Source organism: Chironomus tepperi, unplaced genomic scaffold (assembly GCF_022539635.2).
Source record: "Chironomus tepperi strain 1889 unplaced genomic scaffold, CSIRO-AGI_Ctep_v1 contig_309, whole genome shotgun sequence".
NCBI lineage: Eukaryota > Metazoa > Arthropoda > Insecta > Diptera > Chironomidae > Chironomus > Chironomus tepperi.
In genome coordinates this window covers 1579973-1599759 of record NW_027226431.1, presented here as the reverse complement: position 1 = coordinate 1599759, position 19787 = coordinate 1579973, and the positions used below count along the sequence as shown (strand labels likewise).

General features: G+C 32.3%; 3 protein-coding genes across 4 annotated transcripts; all 3 read left to right on the top strand.

Moving 5' to 3' along the window:
- Nucleotides 1-113: 113 nt before the first annotated feature.
- Nucleotides 114-4586, top strand: ktub (Tub domain-containing protein ktub). 2 transcript variants are annotated; one of them, XM_070643414.1, is made up of 8 exons: nucleotides 114-382; nucleotides 854-971; nucleotides 1922-2017; nucleotides 2277-2627; nucleotides 2996-3192; nucleotides 3450-3492; nucleotides 3563-3657; nucleotides 3886-4586. In XM_070643414.1, exons 1-8 carry the CDS (start codon nucleotides 350-352, stop codon nucleotides 4153-4155), a joined length of 1203 nt encoding a protein of 400 aa, XP_070499515.1. In that variant the 5' UTR covers nucleotides 114-349; the 3' UTR covers nucleotides 4156-4586. The 2 variants fall into 2 exon arrangements, with proteins under 2 accessions (XP_070499515.1, XP_070499516.1); XM_070643415.1 differs by lacking the exon at nucleotides 1922-2017.
- Nucleotides 4587-5135: 549 nt separating this feature from the next.
- On the top strand, nucleotides 5136-17328 carry Rbcn-3B (WD repeat-containing protein Rbcn-3B). Its single transcript, XM_070643424.1, has 12 exons — nucleotides 5136-5273; nucleotides 5339-5559; nucleotides 5621-6293; nucleotides 6354-6613; nucleotides 6752-7708; nucleotides 12576-12670; nucleotides 12759-12825; nucleotides 14137-14205; nucleotides 14385-15874; nucleotides 15931-16258; nucleotides 16605-16775; nucleotides 16906-17328. Exons 2-12 carry the CDS (start codon nucleotides 5367-5369, stop codon nucleotides 17076-17078), a joined length of 4476 nt encoding a protein of 1491 aa, XP_070499525.1. The 5' UTR covers nucleotides 5136-5273; nucleotides 5339-5366; the 3' UTR covers nucleotides 17079-17328.
- Nucleotides 7862-11796, top strand: Rox8 (TIA1 cytotoxic granule associated RNA binding protein Rox8). Its single transcript, XM_070643425.1, has 2 exons — nucleotides 7862-9772; nucleotides 11120-11796. The coding sequence occupies exon 1, from the start codon at nucleotides 8244-8246 to the stop codon at nucleotides 9495-9497; it is 1254 nt and encodes a 417-aa protein (XP_070499526.1). The 5' UTR covers nucleotides 7862-8243; the 3' UTR covers nucleotides 9498-9772; nucleotides 11120-11796.
- Nucleotides 17329-19787: the final 2459 nt, after the last annotated feature.

Below are 19787 nucleotides of genomic sequence, written 5' to 3'. Positions count from 1 at the left end.
TTGACCGTTAATTTTTTAAAATTATAAAATTCAAAATTCAACCGGTTGCACAAAATTTATTTTCATCATACTAAATTATCCGCTCGACTAGTCCATTCCCTCACATCCCAAGTCGCCTAGAATCGATTTTCAAACAAACATAAGAACATTTAACGAGAACATAGTTTTTAGAACACATTAAACTTTTTTGTTTCGCATATGTTACAAGCTACTTCGGAGTGATTTAAAAAAGAAAATAATTTTTATGCAATTATTTAAAGGAATTAAGTGAGATAGGATGATGAAATAGAGTATATAAGAGTGTAAAGCATAAGAATTTAACATAGTGATAAGCATAAAATAGTTAACAATGAGCCATTATTCTAGAAAATTGGAGCAGCAAGTAAAGAACTTTTTAAAATAAAAACTTTTTTTGTTATTTTTTTCCTCATACCTTTTTGTATGTTTTTTTTTTTTTTATTTGAGTAGAGTACATACTCAATATGATTTTTGAGGGACGAAATGAAACATTTTTTTTTTTTTTATTCGTGGTTTTTCCATAGTGAAACAGAACACACAAAACTATAATAATAAGGAGAAAATACATAAAATATATAAAAAAAAAAAATCGAAATTGAAAACGACCTTTTGTCGCGGCGGTGTTGCTGAATAATTTATTATTACTTCCAAAATAGAAACCCGATGTGTGATACGAGATTATGGAACCATGGAAGCAATTATTGACAAATGTTTCACTTAACAATTTTTGAATACAATATTGTTTCTTAGTTATTAACTTCTTGTTCTTTTTTTCACTTTTCTTTTTAATCAACTGGATCTGATTATGTCCAATAATATCAAACATGTAAAACAGAGGTCAATTTTGGAGCAACAAATTAAAACAAAAAGACTTCAAGCGCCTCATATAAGAGCATCAGATTTACAAATTATGCGTAGTGATGGAAATAAAGACGGAGTTCTGGCATATAATGGTAATGCTATTCAATTATTCATTGGTAACCCACTCGGTTTTTTCCTTTTGAGGATTATAGAGTGGTGGTGCTCATACTTATAATGTATATTATTGTGTATCATCGTCGTGTTTTATTCCTCATTTTTTTTATATTATTTTTTTGTGGAAATTTTTATACAAAAAAGTACATTTGTTTCATGACTTTGAGTTGTTTTTATTTTGTTTATAGACATGCATATACATAACTTTTATGTATGCATACAAATATAATATGATGATTTTCGATTGTTTTCCTTTGAGTTTTAGCGCATTTTTGCAAAAGACATGCTCACTTATGCACGGCTGACTAGAATGCTTGATCCTTGGATCAAAATTTAAATACCTTAATTTACTTTTTGCATTTGATTCTTGAGTATTTTGTAGATTTGGCTTTAATTTTCTTGTTATTCGATGTCTAACTATTATTAAATTGTCATTTTGATTCATAAATTGCTATAAATTACTGTAGTATCATGCAAGGATCATGCTTTGTTCTTAAAAGCCGTTATTTTTTTTGAAAAACTGTTAATTTCATGAATTTAAATTTTACAAAATCGTTGCATTTTGAATTTTAAAAAAACAATCCCTTTTGAATTTTACAAAACCGATTCATTTCAAATTTTACAAAACCGTTACATTTTGAATTTTACAAAACCGTTATATTTTGAATTTTACAAAACCGATTCATTTCGAATTTTACAAAACCGTTACATTTTGAATTTTACAAAACCGATTCCTTTTGAATTTTACAAAACCGTTATAATTTGAATGTTCAAAAACCGTTAAATATTACTTAGTCATAGTTAAAGATGTCTACAGAACAATCAAGCTAATCAGCAAAAATGCGCCATAATTCATCGACCTCCCCCTGAAGAGTTTTGTTTTTTTGAATTTTGTTTGTATATACAATATTTTTTGGACTTATTTCAGGACCTATGAATTTTTTTAATAGTGATCCCGACCATATAGAAGTATTGGAATCAAAAACCACATCGAATAGTACAACAGAGGTGTATTCATTTAATGGTAAAATTTTCATTATTATATTCATGTCAAGATTTTTGCATGACACGATCAATTAACAGTAATAGTCTACAATATATCATAATTCATAATTGTATTACACCATTGGCTGGCTTTTATAGTAAATGTTTACACTTAGAGGTTTATGATGACTGGTTTTCTATTCTGTATTAATGCATATCTATCCTATAATTATTCTAATTATAACAATATATTTTTTTATCTATTTTTCCCGTTTCCATTAAACATGCACACACAATAGATAATAACATTTCCTTAAATCATTCCGCACATACGCGACGTGATAGTGAAGACGAAGAAAGTTCACCCATCATACCAGAACATGGAGTTTTGCAAGCGGATTATGCGTCAATTGATAATCGCACGGAATCAACGAGCAGTACTAGTCGTAATAATTCAGCATTTAGTGGAACTGAAGTTGAAGGTGATATAACTGGAAATGTTGAGCATTGGGTTTTATCGCCTGGCAAGCAAGGTGTTCTCTATAAATGTCGCATTACGAGAGATCGTAAAGGAATGGATAAAGGCCTATTTCCCATCTATTATTTACATTTAGAACGTGATACTGGCAAAAAAGTGTTTCTACTCGCTGGTGAGTCTAAAGCGACTAATAAAGTCTTTTTATATCCTGTCCAAATTCCAAAACACGCATTTTCCAAATAACGGTTAAAAAATATTTGAAAAATAACGGTCAAAAAATATTTGAAAATTTTAACGAAGGATTTTTAAATCCTTAACGAAAATCCTTGAATGTCGTTTTGTTGACAACAAAGACTACTACGAAACATCTAATTTGTCATTCTGGCCTTCAATGCCTGTGGGAAAATGTGCTAGAAAGGAAAATTGGAAATAAGAAATTTTGTTTGCTTCATTATTTTTTTAAATCCGTTCCATATTATTGTTAATCACTGACTAATTCTTTTTTTTTTTCTTTTATTCATTTGTTCTACATTTCTTTAGGGCGAAAGAGGAAAAAGAGTAAAACCTCAAACTACGTCATCAGCTGCGATCCGACTGACTTGAGTCGACAAACGGATGGCTATGTTGGAAAATTACGCTCAAATGTCCTTGGGACAACTTTCTTTATGTACGATAATGGCTCAAAAAATAATAAGGGTGAAGCATCTCCTCGATTGGATCTTGGAATTGTTATTTATGTATGTAGTCACGTACTTACTTTCTATTGTTTCTTATTTATTTTTTGTGTGCTGAACTAGCGATGGTCTTCGTTAGTTATGGTCATGTTTGTGAGAATTGTTGGAACTGGATTTTGGAATTGTAGAATTAGATTTATTTTTAATCCGCCGGATTTATTTTAAATCCTCCATTTCTTTAATCCAACAATCACATCCAATAGACCATTAGCCAAGCAAACAACGTAAACTATAACAATATCCTTATTCTCCTCTCACAGGACACAAATATATTGGGATTCAAAGGTCCTCGCAGTATGACTGGTAAGTCGATTGACTTCATTTGAATAATTTATGGAAAAATATTCATGCCAACTCACGTTTCTGTTTGTAGTTTTGATACCTGGCCTGGATGACAGCGACGAACGTGTCAAGATTCTTTCATCGGACGATTCACAGCAAGGTATTTTGGATAGTTGGAAAACAAAGGTAAGTAGATTAACAAATTTAAAAAATTTGAAATTTCATTTTTCATCAACGGTTTTTCAGAATTTGAAAATTACTCACTAATTAATGATAACAACATTGAAAACGATAGATCTCAGAATGGCGTGCAAACAAAACAACCAAAAACTTCAAATTTTAAAACAAAAATTTTGAAAATTTTATCGTTATTTTGAAAGACACTTCAATTGAATTTTTAATCACTCTTTTTAGAACATGGACAGTCTTGTTGAGTTGAGAAATAAAACACCTGTATGGAGTAGCGATACTCAAAGTTACGTGCTCAACTTTCATGGACGTGTGACAAAGGCATCAGTTAAAAATTTTCAACTTATTCACGAAAGTGATCCCGAATACATCGTTATGCAATTTGGACGAACAGCTGATGACGTTTTTACAATGGATTTTAGATATCCGTTATGTGCACTGCAGGCATTTCAAATAGCTCTCAGCAGCTTCGACGGAAAACTTGCGTGTGAATAATTCAGATCAATTTAAAAGAAATTTCATTTAATTTTCTTCACATTGTCACTTTTTTCTCAGTATTTATTAAACATAATTAGTTCCATTCTCATATATCCATCATCACATCTTGAGCGAGAGAGATTTTATGTAAATGTATTTATTAATTTGTAGATCCAAAGTGAATTCTCATCATACGTATTAGTTTAGCTTTGATTATTATTAGATTAGTTATTTAAGTAGCAAACCGAAGTATTGAGATTCTATTACTATCATTTTTTTTATTATTTTCATTCGATTCTCATGTTAATTATGATACAACGATTTTACATTAATTTTCATCATTAGACTGTGTGAAAAAAAGACAAGAAACTTATTAATTACAATTTGATGATAATGATAATAACGAGAAAGCAATACAATAAAGATGATTGCATTGTGCACACATATAATTTAATTATGTTTTGGAGTTTTCCGTTAATTTTTTGTATTTCAGGTTTGAATTTGAATTTTGTCAGTTTCAGAACCTTACAACAGCAACATTTGATTGGATTTCGAAATTAATTTGCAACGTTCTGAAACACATTTGAATTTTACCAATTTAAAAACCTTACAACAGTAACATTTGATTGGTTTTCAAGAAAAGTAACACATTTGAATTTAAAATCACAGTTATATTTTTAAAAATTGCAAAAAAATTCAAAACATCAACAACAAGTAGGAGAGATTATGTTACAGAGCTGTTCGCCAACCCTGATGAAAATTCCCTGATTCACAATTGTAAACAAAATCATATGATTGTGATACATTCAGCATAAAATGATGTCACATGATAATATTATAGACTTAAAATTATATTTTTTTACACTTCAAAAATTTCTTCACTGTATTAGTTCCAACATGAAAACAATAGATAAGGGATGTTTGGGTAGCAAATAATGTATATGTTGTTGTTTTGAGTACAACTTGTGTGACGTTATTCACGAAAATTCCATGATTTTTAAAAAATCGATAATTTTTTTTGTGTGTGAAAAAATAGAATTTCATCAATATTTTGAGTATTTAAGCAGTTTAAAAGGACTTTGAATATTTGAAATAAATTAAAGAAGCTGTTAATCTTGTTAATTACTTGATGAAATGTAAGTTAATAAGCTAGTCACGACATTTATGATTTATCTGACGAAAAAAAAATTTATATTTTTAGAAGTTTATAGAAATTGCAAGGAAAAAATATGTTGGCTACAAATTTAGTTGTTCCTGTCGTATTATGGGGTCCGAATACGCCAACACACTGTGTTTCGAGTGTTTTCTTATCAAGAGATCAGCGAACATTAGCTACTGGATGTTATGATGGACAAATTTGTTTGTGGCAAATCGATTCAGACTCAAATAAAAGCTTTGATATGACGCCTCGGTGCTTATTGCGTAAGAAAAAATTAATATACGTCGTTAATGCATGTATTAATATTAAAATTAATAATTTCAGTTGGTCATACAGCTCCCGTTCTATGCTTATCGAGAGCCTCAATAATTCAAGACAATAATTTCCTCGTCAGTTCATCGGAGAATGGCGAGATGTGTACATGGGATTTGATAGACGGAAAATGTCGAGAAAGTGTTAAGCTACCACAAGTTCATACATATATTCAAGCTTATCACATGTCAAATTGTGATGATATCAGACTGTTCTGTATTGGCTATTATGCTGAAATTATGGTCATGGATCCATTCAGTTTAGAAGTATTATTTTGTTTATCATCAAAAGTCAATCCTGATTGGATATCGGCAATGCATGTTTTACGTCCAGCAAAGCGAAAAGATGATGTCGTCTTGGCAATTACAACAACTGGAACAGTTAAAGTCTGGACATTACTTGGCAACGAAAATAAGTATTCTGAACCGATTTATGAAAACGAGTCGAAGCAAATTCGATGCTTAAATGCAATCACAATGGCATGTTGTGCTCAAAACCAGCGTACTGTGCTTATTGTCTGCGCAAAATACTGGCAAATTTATGATGCTGGTGATTTTACCGTTCTTTGCTCAGTTATCTCTCCACGCGGTGAGCGCTGGCTTGGTGGCGATTTCTTACTTTCGAGTGATCGTGTCATTCTCTGGTCAGATGAAGGAAAAGGATATATGTATCGTCTGCCTGCTAAGTAAGTCACAGCTACATTCTAAAATTATTCAAAATTATTAATAAATTTACTTTTTTTTAGTTCCATTCCTGACAACAAAGAATTTCACGGTCCTTCAGTTGGTAAAGATTCGCCATTCCTATATTGCATATTGACTAATAAGGAAGAGAAGCCACTATCATGTCCACCATCAATGAAATTAGTCCAAACGACTCGTGGTGGCAAAACCCAAAAGTATTTATTGAGAGGTGATTCTGAAGGATTCATTACTATGTGGGCTGTGCCTGATTTCTCATTAGAAGAAATTAAGTTGCTCCAAACATCCAATGCAACTGCTAAAAGTGAGTACCTGTTTTTTAAATTTGAGTCCGTTCAGTAAAGCAAACTTTAGTTTCGTTCAGTTCAGTTTAAATTTGAAATGATCGCTAAAATTTTGAAATTTAAAAATCCGTTAAATTAATTTTCAATATTTTTTGTAGTCGTTCAGAATACAATATCGACAAGTCTTGAAGAAGCATGGAGTAAAATGGACCCTCCACCTGTTGGCATTTTGGATCAATTGAATCATCCAAATGAACAGATAATAAAATTGACAGCAAGCATATATTTGCCACTTCAGAGTCGTTTAGTCGTTGGTAGAGAAGATGGAACGATTATTATTGTTCCTGCAACGCAGACTGTCATGTTGCAACTGTTGCATGGAAAGCATCAACAATATAATGATTGGCCACCACATCAAATACTTAGTGGACATAATGGACGTGTAAATTGCTTGCTTTATCCATATTTAGTACATACAAGATATGACAAGTCTCATTTATTATCTGGTGGTGTCGATTTTGCTGTATGCTTATGGGACTTGTATAGTGGCACATTACTTCATCGTTTCTGTGTTCATGCCGGCGAAGTCACTCAATTATTAGTTCCACCCGAGAACTGTAGTCCTCGTATCCAAAAATGTATTTGTTCAGTTGCATCTGATCATTCTGTGACATTGTTAAGCTTACAAGAAAGGAAGTGTGTAACATTAGCAAGTCGTCACTTATTTCCTGTTGTGACAATCAAATGGCGTCCACTTGATGATTTTCTCATTGTTGGATGTTCCGATGGAACTGTTTATGTATGGCAAATGGAAACAGGACATTTGGATCGTGTTCTTCACGGCATGATTGCAGAAGAAGTGTTGAGTGCATGTGATGAGAATATTGGTGAGAATGGTGAAGTTAGTACATCATCAGAAATTGGAATGTCAAATCCAGCCGTTCATTTCTTCCGTGGTTTAAGACATCGAAATTTAAATGCTATTCGACACGCAACACAAAGAGGAATTCATCAATTACAGCAATTAAATGCCCATAATAACAATGATAATAACTTTTTGATGAAGAACCGGAACAGTCCTTTGGTCATCCAGAGTTTAAGGACAAATCCGAAAGGTAAGTGCCATGAAATTTAATTAAAATAATACATTCCATGAATTGTAAAGTATTACTTAAAAATGGTAAAAGTCGTAACGGTTTTTTAAAGATTTAAAAATTTGGTCGAATGTCGAACATAAAAAAAAGTTTATGAAATGCGACACGAGCGACCTCCAGTGTTTTTCGACAAGTCCGCGGCATAAATTTCTTTCTTTGCCAATTTTCGATTAATATTTTTGTAAAAAACTGTGATTTGTAGTGTTAAAACGAATTAAAAAAGTACGAATAAGGTCTTTTTGCGGCCTTTTTTATCACAATACACAAGTAGAAAGCGAGAAAAGCTTGAAAAATTGCTGAAAAAAGAAAAACTTTCTATTCGCGGGCAGACATTTATGAGAATCGAAGGAAAAATAAGGAGGGTCGTGAAATAAAGAAGTGGAAAAATCGCAGCCTGCAAGATCTTGCAGCAGCTTCCTCACACACGATAAAAGGTGTTAAAATTAAAAGCAATAAATAAGTACCGAGTGTTGTATTGTAGAATTGAAAGAAAAAGATGGAAACGACTGGAAATACTACACTGTATGTTGGCAATTTGGATCATTCTGTAACAGAGGAACTAATTTGCGCTTTGTTTTCTCAAATGGGTCCCGTTAAAAGTTGCAAAGTTATTCGCGATTCAGGTAGTGATCCCTACGCATTTGTCGAATATCATCATCATTCAGCCGCTGCGACAGCATTATCCGCTATGAATAAACGAGTCTTCTTAGAACGAGAAATGAAGGTTAATTGGGCGACAAGTAGTGCCGGAAATCAGCCAAAAACTGATACGAGTCAACATCATCACATATTTGTTGGAGATCTTAGTCCTGAAATTGAGACAGACACGTTAAGAGAAGCATTCGCACCGTTTGGTGAAATATCCAATTGTCGCATTGTTCGTGATCCTCAAACATTAAAATCGAAAGGATATGCTTTTGTGTCTTTTGTGAAGAAGTCCGATGCTGAAAGTGCCATTCAGGCTATGAACGGTCAATGGCTTGGGTCAAGGGCAATTCGTACAAATTGGTCGACACGAAAGCCACCAGCGCCAACTGGGAAAAACGTAAAAACAGCTGATTATGAAGAGATTTATAATAAGACAAGTCCAACTAATACGACTGTTTATTGTGGTGGATTCTCAGCTAATGTTCTCACTGATGATATTATCTATAAGCACTTTGGTCAATTTGGACAGATACATGACATACGAGTGTTTAAAGATAAGGGCTATGCTTTTATTAAGTTTACAACAAAGGAAGCAGCCGCTCGAGCTATTGAAGGTACAAACAATTCTGACGTTTACGGACATACGGTAAAATGTTTCTGGGGTAAGGAGAATGGTAATGGTGTTGATCAATCACAAGCAACTGCTATGATGCAAGGACAAAGTATAATTGCTGCTCCACCACCTAATAATCCATCTCAGCAACAACAACAGCAGATTTATTATCAACAAATGGGTTATTGGTACCCAACTGCTGCTACCGGATATCCTCAAATGACAGCACAAGCCGCACAATATATGCAGCAAGGATATGCTGCAGCTGCTGGTTATCCATTTGCATACGCCGCTAGTCCACAAAATCCTGCCGCAGCTGCAGGATATACGCGATTAATTCCACCAACAGCACTTCCAGCAAATGTTGCAGCCGCATGGGGAGTTCCACAATCGGCCGCAACATCAGGAATGGCAAATGGCAGTAGTAATAGCACTCCACAACCTCAACCGACTATGCTGTATACAATGCCACAATTCCAAACTCAATAAATTTGATTTGATCGTCGTCATGCAACAAAATCCAGATCATGAGCAACAACAACATTAAAAAAAACATAAGTAATATAAAAAAAATGAGAAGAAAAAAAAACAGTGTTAAAGATGCACTCGAGAGGAAAATAATTGACGATTTAGTTAGGATTTTTTAGAAATTTAAGGATGAACTGAACTTTTAAGAAGATGAAAAGATGAAGAGAAAAAAAAAATTAAAAAAATAATAATTTAAAATGCTAAAAAATTCTCAAAAAGCAACGCTATAAAGAGTGGTAAGTTATCAAATCAATATATTGGATTCCCGTATATTGTGTCTTTTTGGGATCGTTCACTAATGATGTCTAGAATTATGTTCAAAATTAAGTATTTTGCAGGCAATTTGAGGTTTCTTTTGATCTTACAATCCCCTGACATATTAGGGGATAGTCAACATATTTAAATTTTGAAATAGAATGACAAAAAAATTTGCATTAATTAATTCCTTACAAAGTATAAAAATAGTTGTAATCCATAGCTTAAAGCCGTATGTAGGAGCTTCTTGATTACGTAAATTGATTGTATGGGCAACTCTTTGGGATTGAAGAATTTTTATGAAAACTGAATTCTTTCTGGTCATGAATGAAAATGAAAGTTAAATTCAGCTAATGCTATTACTATAAATTCATAAATTGGTCCAGATTTGTTAAAACATGCTCTGGTTTTAACAGAATATGTTGCACTTTAGAATCTTTAAAGATCATATTCTATGTGTGCATATAGCTCTAACAATTCTAAATAGAACAATGGAGATTTTTGACAGTTTTAGTGAGATTATTCATGAGCTAAACATCCAGATTGGAGGATCCAAAGGGAAAACCGATAATTTTTTGAAGATGGGATTATGAAGTTTAGCAAAGGTTTGACATTTATGGAGTAAATATTGAAGAAGAATATTGAAAAATCTTTCATTAAGAGGCTAGGACAAGGTTATGTCTTACTATGCACCAATATCTAAATTAAATGAGCATTCAGATGATCCAGATATCACCCAAAACTTTTAAAATTCAAAAGTTTAATTTGGGTTTGATTTCAAATATCAAAGTATTTGACATTTGTAATACAATCTGCAAATTGAATTGAATCTCTTGAATTCTTAAAGATTGACATTTTAAATTAAAACAAAAACTCGAAAATTTAAAGTTATTGAATATTTAAAATCACGAAAAATTGAATTTAAAACTTTCAAGGCTTTGAAAATCTCAAGAAAAATTCAATATTGACATTTAAAAATCTTCGAAAAGTTCTGATCCAGATTTGATTCTGGACTAGAAGAGGAGCAAGCCAATTATATAGATTTAAATAGTATATTCTAAGCACACTCACTGTCTGCTAGGGCTGATTAGAACATAATTCAAGATTTCAAGAAAGGTTCGGGCTAATAGAGCTCTCTAGCTAACACTCTCTAGGAGGAGTACGTGGGATATAACATCAAAAAACTCTCTGGGATGAGTACAAGAGATATAACATCTCCAAAAACTAGACAAAAAAAGACATCAAATGTGAACGACCCCTTTACGTTTTGTATCCATTATCTTTTTTTCATTCATTTCCTCTTTCTTCTTCTTCTTGTGTCATTTTAGGAAAGAGAGAAATAAAAAATAATAATACAAAAAAAAAAGTTTAAAAAAATTTAATAATTATGAACCCACGATGAAAAAGAAAAAAAATGGAAAAGTCTCAATTACTTGCAAATGTGGATAATAAAAAATTTAAGGAACTACACAGAAAAGTTGATGAAAAAACGATGATTTTTAGATGATGAAGGAGGAGGAATACGATGAAAAATCAGTTTTAACTTTTTTTGACATTTATATAAAGTATATATTAACGAAACACAAAAAAATGATGAATGAAACTTATGCTCTTCCTTTTTTTTTGTCTGTTAAATTGACATATATAGACAACAACAAAAACAAATTTGTAAAACCATTTTCGAGCGATTGAGACTTAAATAAACATCAAATAAAAAAAAATAATAAAATAAAATATGAGAAAAAAAAGATAATATATTGACAACGAAAGGAGATCTTCTAAAAATGACAGTTAGAAACTTTTTTTTTTAATAGAGATTGATTTGATAAACCAGGGCTGATGACATGCGTCTGTTAGTGAGATATTTTGAAATTTCAATGACAGATCGCAAATAAAAAAAAAAAAGGTTTAGTTTTAGATGATAATGATAAATTATTATTATTATGTTAAACAATAAAAATGAAACAAAAGCGTGAGCGAAGCGAAATAAATTTTTTTCTTAAGATGTTTTACTTCTTTTTATTCCATATTTTCAATTGTACTATTTTTGCATGTGTTCTTTTAGGAATGTTCTAGATATTTACATACATTTTTTTAGGTTAATAACGAACTTTTTTGATTTGAAAAGATATCAGCCGATATTTGAAAACTTAACGGTTGAAGAATTTTTGAAAAATTGACGAATGTCAAAAAAAATTTGAAAAATTTGCCGACTGTCAAAAATTTTTTGAAAAAATAACGATTTAATTTTATATAAAGAAAGTAATCCCTAACAGGCAAAAATCATGCTTTCAAGGACTGAGAGTGAGCATGCTTGCGAGCCTCAAAACCTCTCTTGAAAGAATGCTCATTACCAGTTTAGTAAGAATACCAAAATTTATTTGACAAGTTAACGGTCGGAAAAAATTCAAACTTGAACGGTCAAAATTAATTTTGAAAAATTTACCAACACATTCAAAGAAAATCTTATTTTCTCAATTCTTCAAAATTCAATGTCTTTTAGCATTTTTCAATGAGTAATACTGATTACAATCTATCCTGTAATCTTGATTTTATCATTTCAATAACATCCAGGTCGAAAAATCCTTGAATTTACAACAAATAATTCCAAATCAAATGTTTACATTCAAACTACGTTAGCGATCTTATTGCCAAGTCCAAAGGCATACTGAATATTTCCATTTCTATGATAATCACTTTCACTATTCATGGAATGTTTTGATTAACTTTACAGCATACATAATCAACATAAAAAACCATCTTTTCTTCCCATACTAATTTTAGATGCGGAAAGTCATATTCTTTTCTTTGATATCGAGGGATTGATTGTTGAGTTGCATAGCGAGGAATATGCAGCAATGAGTCCAACAACTCTAGAGGTAATTTCTATACAAGCTAATTACTGCTTCATGCGATTTATGATGACTTATCACTTTTTTTTTTTATTCAATCGTAAATTGTATGCAGGCACAAGGTTTGCTTCAACCACAGCAACCTGCTAATCCCACAACAGATGCTGGCAAGAAAATTACAGGTACGTGATAATTAATCTACGACATAATAATAATTTACATCGAATACTCGTTATATATGGTTGACTTAAAGTCCAAATTTTACTTCAAATTCACGTGACTTACTTCTTTTCTTGAGAATTTTATCGAATACAGCACATTTTTTTTTTCTTATGTAAATGAATGGATTGATGGCATAACCCTTTTTATTGAAATACATAGAAACGGCTTTATTGTCCAAGGAACACACATTTTGGATATTAACGGAAATAAGGAGAAAAATGCCAAGACGCAATTTAATGCCTTGCAATTTAAATTTTAATTTTAAAACGGAATTATATTCTCCGCTCAGTTTTATCTATTCGTATGATTGCATTTTTTTTGCGCGACACGAGGCATCAAACTTGAATTTTATTTTTTGTTGCAAACCCTAACGACGCATGTATGTGCATTAATATCTACTTTAAAACTAGTTGGAGAAATTTTTGCAAATTTTTTGTTCTTTTTTACAAGAACTTCAGAGGTTGTTAACATATTTATGGTACAATAAATATTTGAAGCGATGACAGTGCAAATGTGTGGATTTAAATTGACAGGAAATACAAAAGAGTGAAACTTTTTGAGGTGGAATGGCTGGATAATTGATTGTTTGATTTTGTTTACATTTTAGAACTTACAACAGTTTTGGAAACATTTGTGAGGTTTTAGATAAAATTGAGGTCTAAAGCAGTACAATTTTGAATTTTCAAACATTTGCATGGTTTAAATTGATATTTACATACAACAAAACCATACAACAGTTTCAAATGTCAAGACTGTTGTAGTGTTTTAAAGAACAGATTGATTTTTACTTCATAAAACCTTTCAACAGCTGTAAAATGACAGTTGATTAAAATAGAACCATACAACAGCTATTCCTTGCGACAATTCGAAACATTTGTAAGGCTTTCAAATTCAAATTCATAAAAGTCAGTTACAATTCTTAATTCATAAAAGTCAGTTACATTACAAAAATAGTCACAAAAGCTTTTGCAGCTGACAAAACCATTTCTTCATTGACATTTAAATGCAATGAAATTTTTTTAAAAAAGGCACTGTACTAGATAATATCATTTCATTCATTCATACAAAAAAGAGCAAACCACGTGAATTTGAAGTTCGTATTTGGGTCACTAACATTTATTATAAAAAAACTTATCTTGTAAATATTGTACACAAAAATTATGTTCTTTTTGGATTACGGATAACGAAAATTATATATTTTTTTTTTTTTCTGTCAAAATTCTCTCTTTTTTATCTCTCTTTATCTGTATTGGATATAAAAAAAAAAAAAGATTTTCTCGGTAAGGTAAAAAATAAGGCAGGCGATGTAGAGAAAATTCTAAAGGAAAAAGATAAACATGGTGGGTTATGCTGCAGATTTTCATTATATTTTTTCTATGCTGCTTAACTTTGTAGCTCTTTTGTAGATTAGCACAGATCGTAGTTGTTTATGTCTCACTTAGGTCTTATAGATTATGCTGCATTTTTAATTATCTATGTCCAATTGCTAATATTCTTATTTCCATTCAAAATCATGCAGGCATCCTAGCCAAAGTAAAGGAAGGAGCCGAACAAGTCGGTACGAAAATTCAAGCAAAAGTCGAGACTGTCGTAAAGCAAATTAATGAGACAGGCAAAGAGTCATCTGATGGTATCAAAAGAATTGCGCCAAGGATGGAAGCAACACACGTAATGGAAGTCGCTCAACTTTTATTATCGTTAATTCATTCATGGGGATTAGATCCACATTTAGATAAAGTATGTGAATCACAATTAGGCTTGCTTCGTCCAATGGTGCCAATTTCTTTTGGTGTCCTATCAAAAGGCGGTTACATGTCACTTCTATTGCCCACATGGCAAAATACAATCAAACAGGAGACAGTACAGAAGTTGTTACAAGGAAGTGACGTGCAATTGACTAAATCACTTCCCGAGAAACTTTTGCGTCAAGAAGCACTAACAAAATTGTTCTCGGCACGTCTACATTGGGAATTGAGTACGACAATAACGTCTAATCATCTTTTGGGAATGGTTGCCATGTCTAATACCTTAATGTCTATGAAAATGGCAACATTTATTCCCGAATCGGAACGTAATCGTAAATTAATGAGGCAAGGAACAAAAACGAATGTTGCATGGGCAAGTGACGATGATCATGAGGAACAGCTTGTAACAGAACATCAAGCACAAATTAAACAGGGATGGAGTTTGCTGTCTACACATCATTGCTTCTTATTGCCGGATAAAATTGATGCATTGGAACCAAAGAACTTTAAGCGTCCACAAGTTGAGTTAATGGCACGTCGTTGGCAGCATCATTGTATGGAAATTCGAGAAGCAGCACAGCAAATGTTACTCGGTGAATTGGGTAGAATGGGCAAGAAAGGAAGGAAGCAGCTTGTTGAAAATTGGGCTCAATATCTTCCACAATATTCAGTCCAGACTGAACCAATTGTCCAACAGGCACCATCTAGTCCTACATCAACTAGTCCAACAGCAGCACAAGCTCCTCAACAGCCAGCTGAGCAAGAAGAAGAAGTTGAGGAGGAAGAAGAAGTCGTTCGACAAAAGCCATCAAGTTTAGCCGAATTAAAGAGGAAGCAGTCGACAGCTGTCATTATTTTGGGTGTTATTGGAGCTGAATTTGGACAAGATATTTCAATTGAAACAGGCGCAAATGCTAAAAAGACAACACCTGAACAGCAACAGAGACGCAAGAGTTCAATTGTTGATGGATTTGGAATTGGCAATAATAATTTAGCAAGATTGACGGCTATGGCATTGACACACTTATTGCTTGCACCACCGACACCAAAATTACCAGCATATACTCCATTGAGACGTGCTGCAATTGACTTAATTGGACGTGGTTTTACTGTCTGGGAACCGTACCTGGATGTCAGTAAAGTACTTTTGGGTCTTTTGGAAATTTCCTGTGACTCTTCACGTCTAATTCCAAGTTTGTCATATAAGTTGCCATTAACTCCACAAGCTGATGCCTGTAGAACAGCTAGACATGCTCTGCGTCTGGTAAGTCATGAGTAATACCTAAAAAATCACAGATTTATCAATTCCTTACTTTTCAGATTGCCACAGCTCGTCCAGCTGCATTCATCACCACAATGGCACGTGAAGTTGCCAGATATAATACATTACAGCAAAATTCACAGGCACTGAGCGTTCCATTGACACAGTCAGTTCTACATCGTGCTAAAAAGGAAATATTACAGTGTGTGGAAATGCTTATCGAAAAAATGCAGGCAGATATGTCAGCATTGTTAGTGGAAGTAACAGACATAACATTACATTGCTTAGATATGTCTGATTTGAAGAATCGTCCATTGAATGAAGTATGTCCATCGATTTGTAAATTCAATCAAGTTTCACATTGTGCATCGACGAGGAGAATCGCAGGTATTGTTCATGTTATCAATTGTGTAGGATTTTTGTAGTTAGGAATGTTTTTCGATAATTGAAATATCATGTTGCCAATTTCCATAGAAACTTGATATATCGACTCATCTATGATTCATAGAAAATAATGATGAATTGTAAAAAATTGCGTGATGCGCACTATTTTTGATTGTTTATGATTGATACTATTGATATTTGCCAATGAATAACAAAAGTCGTGTAGCGTAAACGGTTTTACGTTTTTCATTAGAAAGCATTCAACACATTTTTATTGTGGATTATGCAACAAATTGTTTAGTGACGAAGAGGAACTAATAAAATATTTTGATTTATCTTTCATGAAAAGTCGGTGCAAGTAATGGACATCTTGCAATCTATGAATTAAGGCAGAACAAGTGTCAAATGATACCAGCACATACACAATCAATAACAGCACTGGCATTTTCGCCTGATGGAAAGTATTTGGTCAGCTATGCATGCAAAGAAAATCGATTGTCATTTTGGCAGACAAGCACAGGTATGTCATAGTCCTTGAAATCAACACAAATTCTGATTTTAATCCTAGGATTTAATTTAAATCCTAAGATTTAATTCGAGGATTAAATTGCAATTCAGCAACAACTTTCTAATGACTCTTACTCTTGCAGGCATGTTTGGTCTAGGCCAAAGTCAGACACGATGCATCAAAGGATACTCCACAGCACCCATTCCTGATGTGGGACGATTGAATCCAATGCGATTGGCTAAACTGATATGGATTAATAATAGGACTGTTACTTTAATGCTGGCTGATGGCTCCGAGACAAGATTTAATGTCTAAACAATAATCTAATTCTATTCCTATTCAAAGCATGAAGCTATTCCATTTAATTATAATTATTTAAAAAACCTATAAAGTTAATTATCGTATGTTATTTATCTGCAAAGGAAGAAGAACTTAAAGGCATGACTAAAAATCTATGAATGTTAATCTAGCAATACTTTATTGAACATTATGAAAAAATAAATATTATGGCTCTGTTGCAGGCTGTAAATGCAGCAACATTAATGGTTGAATAGAGTTACTGAAATTGGACATAGCCTTTACAATCATTTTCTCAAAGTGTGTACGCTGCTCTTCTGGCTTTTCTTTCAGACGCTTCCGTAATTCACTATCGATAAAGAATAGTTTAAGGACATCCAATTTTGGAAACCAAGCCTCATTTGATACATCGGATGGATGGAACTGTGCTACTCTTAATTCTTCGAGATTCTTTGCATTCATTGCCAATATTTCCAGTAAATGTTGATTCATAAAATGAACACTAAAGCTCTTTAGACTAGCTGCTGGAAGCTCTTTTGTTCTCAAGTGCTCTAAGTAGACTTCCATTATATCGACATTATAGTGAAATCCCTTGATGAATAATTCAGTTAGGTTCGGCATACGAAATGCACTTTCTAGCTCGTCAATCTCCAGCAACGCGTCAGTCTCAAAGCGACGTAAATTCTTCGATTGTGATGTAAAGAAAGCATTAAAGTAGCTCAAATTTTCATCCTCTTTGGAGCTGCTTAAAATATCGTTAAATATAAATTCCTCTAATTGTGACGGGAACTTCATTGACATGTCTTTGTAGAAGTTGATGTCATAAAATTTACCCCACAGCGACAACTTTCTTAAATTCTTACTTTTCAGTATTAAGTGTTTTAAATGTACATCACAAGCATTTCCTAACAATATCGATTCTAATTTTGGAAAATTTGCTATAAAAGCATTAATCCAAGGACGACTTTCATTGTAATATTCTAGACAGAGATTTTTGAGTTTTGGGAAGTCATATTCAGCTGACATTGTGTCCTCTTCATTATTATCGTCAATATTTTGATACTCAATAAAATGTAGTTCCAATTTCTCAAGAGTTAATGACGTATTCAGTATAATTTGTTCCATTTGTCTCTTTTCACGAAATACAGTCCGAAACATGACGAGGGAATTGAATTCATGCAGTGGATTTGCTATGATTTCAACAATATCTTTAGCAATAGCTGTACCATTTACCACCTTAATGTGTCTATACTTTCTTTTGCTGTTTAATAAATAGATTAAATCTTCATGAACAGCTGTATTTATCACTATTTTCTTTAACACAGCTGATCTAATTAAATGTTGATTCCAACTTCTTGAAACTTGCATTAAGCTTAACGCCTCACGACCGCTTACATGTTGAAAAATTAAATCGACCACGTCAAATGGCCAAAAATTAATAAAATCCATTTTTATTTAACTATTTTTTCTAAATAAACACTGGAAATTTTTTTTATTTTTGCTTACAGAGTTGGAACTCCACTTTCACTTTTCAATATGATTTGTTATGTCTGCTAGCACTGTTCTGAATGCTTTAATGGTTTGATGAATCCAATCAATAAATAATATAATTTTTCTCCTTAATTTATTCAATCATAGAATGCAATGAAGCATCTTTTAATTTTCAACTCTGACTACGCTTGTAACGGTCGTTTAAAATTCAAATTGTGAAATTTATTATGAAAAATTTAAATTTTTGTCCGTTAAAATATTTTCTTCTTGTCTAAATCAGTCTGAATTAATTAAAGCTTTCACTTCATGAATATGATTTAAAATTAATAAACCTCACATGAAATAGAAATTGAATTATCATTACTTATAATCCGGCTTTGTTCTCTTCTTTATTATCTGCCTTATTATTGTATTTCCTCGTTATTAGATTGACTTCATGATTCATAATTGCTCATATTTAGATAATTATAATCAAACAATGACAAGAAGCTACGAATTTTCCCAAAAACATGCATAATAAGCCTATTAAAACAGCTTCATTGAATCATCAATAAAATTACAAAATTCAGATCTGAAGACGATCACTTAAGTGTTATGAAATCGGATGGGCATTTTTATAGGCGGAATGTAAATATTTTAGGGCTTTCCTTTTAGAAAGGTCTTTAAGTCTGACTTTGTGGATGGCAAAAGATCACGTCGGCGTCCGATAAACTCGTGGATGGAAGCTGTCGATAGAGACAGTATTGCACTTGGAATTGACAATTGGCAAGCAATAGAGCTAGATTTAGGTAACATCTATGTGCTCCCCATGGATCACAATTAATCTGTACGGCCAGGAAAATAAAATAAGCTAATTCTTTAATTTGCTATAAAAATCCAACGTATTTTAGAATTTTAAAACTTTCATTTTCGAAGTGTTTACAAAAATGCTTGAAAATGTGAAAATGAAAAATCACAAAAAAGTAAGTCAAAATCATCTTAATTAGAGCTTCAAACTTAATTAGCCCTAAGCTACTAAAATGTTTTCTCATTTCAAATTATCAATATCACGTTTTTGTTTGAATTGGAGATGAAATTAAAGAAAAACAATTTTTCAATGAAAATCCAGTTCGAAAAATTTTCGATAATAAATTTCAAATTTTTTATGACAGTTGAACACTCAAAATTACGCATTTTTAAGTCTGCGACTTTATTTACATCCTCATTATTTAAATTATCACGCGTGCTATCAACGTC

Excerpts from the sequence above, each read along its gene's own strand:
- ktub (XM_070643414.1), top strand. The coding sequence starts at position 350 with ATGAGCCATTATTCTAGAAAATTGGAGCAGCAA. Across the intron at positions 2,018-2,276 it reads AGAGGTGTATTCATTTAATG|ATAATAACATTTCCTTAAAT; the intron begins GTAAAATTTTCA and ends CACACACAATAG. Across the intron at positions 3,658-3,885 it reads TGGATAGTTGGAAAACAAAG|AACATGGACAGTCTTGTTGA; the intron begins GTAAGTAGATTA and ends CACTCTTTTTAG.
- Rbcn-3B (XM_070643424.1), top strand. The coding sequence starts at position 5,367 with ATGTTGGCTACAAATTTAGTTGTTCCTGTCGTATTATGGGGTCCGAAT. Across the intron at positions 5,560-5,620 it reads GACGCCTCGGTGCTTATTGC|TTGGTCATACAGCTCCCGTT; the intron begins GTAAGAAAAAAT and ends TAATAATTTCAG. Across the intron at positions 16,259-16,604 it reads ATCGACGAGGAGAATCGCAG|TCGGTGCAAGTAATGGACAT; the intron begins GTATTGTTCATG and ends TTTCATGAAAAG.
- Rox8 (XM_070643425.1), top strand. The coding sequence starts at position 8,244 with ATGGAAACGACTGGAAATACTACACTGTATGTTGGCAATTTGGATCAT.